Raw genomic sequence first — 6,355 nt, 5'->3', positions numbered from 1 at the left:
TGCCGCCCCTGTCCCCGCCCCCCCTGGGCCCCCTCCGCTCCCACCTCCTGTCCCTGTCCCCATAGGACCTCTGGCTGCCATACTTCAACGTGACCACGGACATCACGGCCTCGGCCATGCGCGTCCACAAGGACGGTGGGTGCCCCGCCCGGACGCAGAGATGGCTCTGGCTGCCGGGAGCGGGGGGTGCTGCGGGGAGGGCGGCCTAGCGCCCGGGCGTTGTTAACACGAGTGACCGTCCACCCCGGCCTGAGCACCGACCACTAACCGTCACCCACTAATGCCCCAGAGGCCCCAGGTACGTCCGTCCTCAGGGGAGGGGGCCATGAGGCTCATCGGGCGCCTCACCGGCTCACGCCGTCCCCACAGGCTGCGTGTGGCGCTACGTCCGGGCCAGCGCCTCCTACTGCCCCTACCTGCCCCCGCTCTGCGACCCCAAGGACGGGCACCTGCTGGTGGACGGGTGCTACGTCAACAACGTGCCAGGTCAGCGAGCCCAGCTGGCCGGGCCGAGCGTGTCTGAGCGTGTCTGTGCGTGTCTGTGTCTGTGTGTCCCACCGGGCAGGCTCCCTGTGGCGGTACGTGCGTGCCAGCATGACGCTCTCGGGCTATCTGCCCCCGCTGTGCGACCCCAAGGACGGCCACCTGCTCATGGATGGCGGCTACATCAACAACCTGCCAGGCAAGTGACTGCCCGCGCTCGCGCGCACACGCACACACACGCTCGCACACGCCAACAGGACGGCACGCGGGCAGGACACACGTGCACACACGCACTCACGTGCACGAGCAGATACATGGGCGGACCCATGGGCAGCAGGGTGTGCAGCTGAAAGGTACACGCGTGTGCTCCTGTGCTGTTAGACACAGGTGGACACACACATGTACACACATGCCAGGGAACGTGCGGATCCAACGGCTCATTGTTAGCACACGCATCAGCTACATATGAACACATGTTCTCGGTGCTCACGTGACATGCACACGTGCACACAATGCACACGCGTGCATTGATGAGACACAGTATTTGTCCACACAGACCCGTCCTGTATGTTGTCTCCAGGGTGGCGGTGTGTACACACGTGTGTCAGACAGGGCATCCGTGTGACCAGGCCAGTCGTGCACACTGACTTTACACGTGTAGGCAGGGGGGAGTGTGCAGCCCACAGCGTGCACACACAAACACTCTACACGTGCTCACAGTCCCGTCAGCCAGGGGTCAGGAGACTAACCCACAGGCCGAATGCAGCCGTTTGTTCCGTCTTATAAAGTTGTTTTGTTCTGTTGAGAGATTTTTGCTATAAGGTGCATGTGCTCTCCAGAGAGACAGGAAACAAGTGATCGCCACCCCCACAGGGGAAGGCCATGCCACAGTCCCTTCTCCATTCTCCCCTTCGGATTTTGGGCATGCACGCACACGCACCTGGCGTGCATTTTAAATCACTGGGTCCGGGACTCGAACCGCAGTCAACCACTTGGGAGTCCAGCCATGTAACTGCGATGCCGTCGGTGGTCCCTTAGTAAAGTCTTACTGGGACACAGCCACACCAGGTCATCTTCGTATTGTGCGTGGCTGCGTGGTCGGTGCCTCCGCGGAGCTGAGGCTGCCTCCGTCTGGCTGGAGGCTGTTGGCCCCACAGAGCCGAAATCATTTCCTCTCTGGCCTTTTGAAGAAGCTGGCCAATTTCTGCTTTTCTGCTGTTGGACTTGACACAAATGAGCCCGCTGCCCTGCCCCACACACGGGAGCGAGCATGTCCAAACCTGGAGGGGGACAGCCACACTCAGGGACACAGGGAGATAGACGTGACCATCGATTAGGCTGAAGTGCAGCGAAACACATGCAGATCGGCCTGGGGTGTCTACAGAGATGCACGCATACGCAGACACGTGGGTGTGGGCATAGGTACCCCGAAACACAAAGGGCTCACAGGGGTCATGTGGCAGAATCCAGTGGCAACTCGAGGGTCTCCCAGGGCTGGGTCTTTGCCTCCCGCCCACTCCCTGGGGCACGTGGGAACAGGGCCATCACCCCCCCATGTCCACCTCTCTGTCCTGCTCCCTCAGTTTCTGCCCGGCTCATCTCAGCCCTGAGGGGTCTCTTTGCACCTGTATTCTCTCTCCCCCTCGTGCCCAGCCTTGTCTCTCTTCCTCGGTGACACTGTCCCTCTGGCCCTGCCTCTCCAAACCTCGACACCAACATCCAGCCATACTCGTCGACATCATTTGCATCCGTTTGCATGACACCCGCATGCCCGCACGTCTGCGTGGTTATCTCTGTGTGACCATTTGCATGCTGGTGTTTGTGGGAGTGGGTGGGCCGTCCCCTCCTGGCCCTGGTGGGGAGCAGCCGTCTGACCCCTGACCCCTACCCTACAGCGGACATTGCGCGAAGCATGGGCGCCAAAACCGTCATTGCCATCGACGTGGGGAGCCAGGATGAGACGGACCTCAGCACCTATGGGGACAGCCTGTCCGGCTGGTGGCTGTTGTGGAAGCGGCTCAACCCCTGGGCAGACAAGGTGAAGGTCCCAGACATGGCCGAGATCCAGTCCCGCCTGGCCTACGTGTCCTGCGTGCGGCAGCTGGAGGTCGTCAAGTCCAGCTCCTACTGCGAGTACCTGCGGCCGCCCATCGACTGCTTCAAGACCATGGACTTTGGGAAGTTCGACCAGATCTATGTGAGTGGGTGGGAGCCTGCGGGCGGCAGCTGGAGGTCGTCAAGTCCAGCTCCTACTGCGAGTACCTGCGGCCGCCCATCGACTGCTTCAAGACCATGGACTTTGGGAAGTTCGACCAGATCTATGTGAGTGGGTGGGAGCGGCCTGGTGCCCGTGTGGTGGGCCTGTAGAACTTCACTGCTTAAAGCTTAGAGCAGCCTGAGCGAAAGGATGCTAGCACTCCATCTGTGAATCCATGGGAAGTGGGTTGGCGATCGATTAGCGATGCCTGTCGGTAATGAGTGTGGCAGTAGGCGTGGCAGCACACGTACTGAGTGTGAATTGAGTTAACTTCTTGTGCACCACTTGAAGCACTATATAGCAATATCTAACTCTTATTTCTACATCAGTGGGAATGGAAGTGGTGATGGATTAGTAATGCCTGCCACAGGACAGGTCTGGGAGAGGAACATAACAGCATGTATGTCATGTGCCACTGAGTCCAAAAAACGTGTCATAGCCCATGACAACTGAAATTGATCAGTAGTTGCTGCCCAGAGGCCCTGGGTAAAAATGGTCAGGTGTTTTCTCTGGACTCTGGGCAATTGTGCTGTGATGGACTAATGATGTCTGCTCTGGTCATGGAATATGGAGATAACCACAGAAGTACTGCATACTTGCAGACCTTGAAATGAGCTTGCACACCACATTACTGTGACATTTGGTACCCAGCACACTGCAGGGGGCTGAGTGGAAAGTAATATGGAGAGATTGATTAGTAATGTCTGGCAGTGGCACAGCCAGGATGTATAGGCAAGTGTGCTATGTGTGTCTGACTCCAAAACAGGTTTATTTTATCTGCCAGCTCCTCCAGGGCCTCAGGCATGTGAGGGGCTACTGAAGGGACAGACAGGCTTTGGAATAAGCAGAAGGGGGTTGCAGGCATGGCCTCAACCCCCTCACTTCTGACAGGATGTGGGCTACCAGCATGGGAAGGCCGTGTTTGGAGGCTGGAGCCGGGGCAACATCATTGAGAAAATGCTTACGGACCGGCGGTCTACGGACCTCAACGAGAACCGCCGTGCAGACGTAAGCCTGTGGCCTGAGATTCCGGATCCTTCACCCCTCTCTGGATCACCCCCAAGCCTCAAAGGACCTGACACACCCTGGGCTTTGCTGAGTCCCTCAGATCTCCCCTGACTCCAGAGAGCTGCCCTCAAGTTCCCCTCTGGATCCTCAAGACACCCCTGGGCCCCTCAGAAACCCCAAGACCCTTCAGACCCTCTGAGAGCCTCATCCATGTCCCCCACAGGTGCTTGCCTTCCCAACCTCCGGCTTCACCGACTTGGCAGAGATCGTGTCCCGGATCGAGCCCCCCACGAGCTACGTCTCTGACGGCTGTGCTGACGGTGAGCTGCTGAGCGGGTGCCGGGATGGTGGGCTGGGCCCAGAGCTCTCGGGTGACCTGTGCCCTGTGCCCTGTGCCCTGGCTCCAGGGGAGGAATCGGACTGCCTGACAGAGTACGAGGAGGACGTGGGACCCGACTGCTCCAGGGACGAGGGCGGTTCCCCAGAGGGTGCGAGCCCCAGCACCGCGTCCGAGATGGTGAGAGCGGGTGGCCCAGGGCCACTGGCGGGTCACGGGTAGGGTGGGAGGGGCGCGTCCTAGGTCTCCCGTGCTGAGGCCCCGGTGTTGGAGGATGCTATGACTTCACGTCCCAGGACTGGTGACAGATGGCCCCCAGTGGGTCACATACACCATAGGGGACATTGTTGTGTAGCTCGGTCCATTAATGTCATGACAGGCAACGTGAGGGACTTCAGAAAGCTTGTGGAAAAATGGATTAAAATACAAATTTATTTCGGTGCAAAAGATTTTTTTTTTCTTTTTGAGACAGATTTTTGCTATAGGTCGTATGCACTCACCAGAGAGACAGAGAAAGACAGAGAGATAGAAAGCAAGAAATCATCCCCAGGGGGGATGGCCACATCACAGTCCCTTCTCCTCCATTCTCCTCTCAGGATCTTGGGCACGCACGCACACGCACCTGACATGAATTTTAAGTTGCCGAGTCCAGGACTTGAACCCTAGTCTACTACGTGGTAATCCAGCAACATAGCCATTATGCCATCTGCTGGTTCTAATGCAAAAGATTTTGAAATCCAGGTCAGCTTCATAGCCCAGATAGATAGGGAGATAGATCCCATGTGGGCAGCTGCAGTTCGAATCCCACACCTGGTGGCTCGAGAAACACACCAGGTGCATGTGTGTGTGTCGCGGATCCTGACAGAATTGACGGGTAGAAGAGGGATTGTGGCATGACCACGCCCCTGCATGTGTGTGTGTCGCGGATCCTGACAGAATGGACGGGCAGAGGAGGGATTGTGGCATGACCACGCCCCATCGGGGGTGCTTTCTCCCTCTCCCTCTGGCAACTACAGTGCCCTCTGGAAATTAATTTCTTTTTTTTAAGAGAGATTTTTGCTATAGGACGCGTGTGCTTGCTGGAGAGACAGAGAGACAGATTGCAAGAACTCATCCCCAGGGGTTGGGGGGAATTGGCCATACAACAACCCCTTCTCCTCCAATCTCCTCTTGGGATTTTGAGCACGTACGCACACGCACCTGGCGTGAGTTTTAAGCCAGGTCCAGGATTCGAATCTCAGCCAACTACATGGGATTCCAGCGACATAACCATTACGCCACCTGCTGGTTCCTAAGGCAAAATTTTATAATCCACGTACGGTTTTCCCACGTTACACATTTCCCATGAACTTTATAAAGCCCCCGCCAATGTTGTGATGGACAAGGCCGCATGACTCCGAGCCTCAGGCCTGGGACAGAGTTAACTAAGACCCAAGCACGTCAGCACACGAGATGACACGTGGTTGCCACGAGCTGGGGTGCGTGTGAGGGCGGCCTGGCAGATATGCTCCAGTGACGCGTGTGGCTGTCCCCGCAGGAGGAGGAGAAGTCGGTTCTCCGGCACCGGCACTTCGCACCCCAGGAGCCTCCCAGCTCAGTAGCGGATGCCTGAGGACCTCGCCCGGGAACGCCCGCCTGAGTCCTGTGGGGGTCCTCGCCCCCTCCTGCTGCTACGCCTGTGCCCCCTGGGTTCCCGGGGCCCCCAGGGCCCACACACTGGACGGCCTGCCCCGAGGGGAGGGGCAGTAAGCATTGCACTGATGACCCTTGACTGCAGGGTCACCCTTCTATAAACTGTCACCTCTTGGAAGTGGCCTCATGTCGTCTTTGGGCTTGGGGGGACACCCGGTCCCACCCCTGTACTCAGGACAGCTGGGCTGGGGCCTGCCCATCCTGGAGCTCGTCCTCCATAACTGAGGGCCATCCCGGAACTCACGTGGTGTCCTACTCGGTGCTGGCTCCAGACCACGGGGCCTCAAGGGCCGCGTGCCACCCCCGGGGCTCACAGCGGCACCCCCACTTTCCCTAGAAGATCCCCACAGCCACTGCCTCTGGGCTGGGCCTACTGTGAGCAGCTGGCTCTGAGCATGCCATGTTCCCAAAGGACAGACTCCCCCACACACGCGTGCACACACGTGTGCACACGAGGCTCAAGAACTTCACCCTCAAGGCTCCCGACACTGCCCCTACTGCGTGCTCAGCTGAGGTCACGCAGGAAGAGCCGGTTCCCACTACACACCATGGCCTGTCCCCACACCGCTCACCATCCT

The 6,355-nt window shown here is 58.5% G+C and overlaps 1 protein-coding gene across 1 annotated transcript in view; it reads left to right on the top strand.

The window, feature by feature from the left end:
* PNPLA6 (patatin like domain 6, lysophospholipase) overlaps positions 1 to 5,895 on the top strand; it is a 44,374-nt gene extending 38,479 nt beyond the window's left edge. Inside the window, 7 exon segments of the mRNA XM_027769002.1 lie at positions 64 to 135; positions 370 to 486; positions 2,379 to 2,680; positions 3,632 to 3,748; positions 3,972 to 4,068; positions 4,156 to 4,265; positions 5,623 to 5,895. Coding sequence (XP_027624803.1) covers positions 64 to 135; positions 370 to 486; positions 2,379 to 2,680; positions 3,632 to 3,748; positions 3,972 to 4,068; positions 4,156 to 4,265; positions 5,623 to 5,697 — 890 coding nt within the window. The 3' untranslated portion in view covers positions 5,698 to 5,895.
* Positions 5,896 to 6,355: the final 460 nt, after the last annotated feature.

Source organism: Tupaia chinensis, unplaced genomic scaffold (assembly GCF_000334495.1).
Source record: "Tupaia chinensis unplaced genomic scaffold, TupChi_1.0 Scaffold148210_1, whole genome shotgun sequence".
NCBI lineage: Eukaryota > Metazoa > Chordata > Mammalia > Scandentia > Tupaiidae > Tupaia > Tupaia belangeri.
The sequence above is the reverse complement of the archived record's forward strand: the minus strand, read 5'-3'. Positions and strand labels throughout refer to the sequence as shown.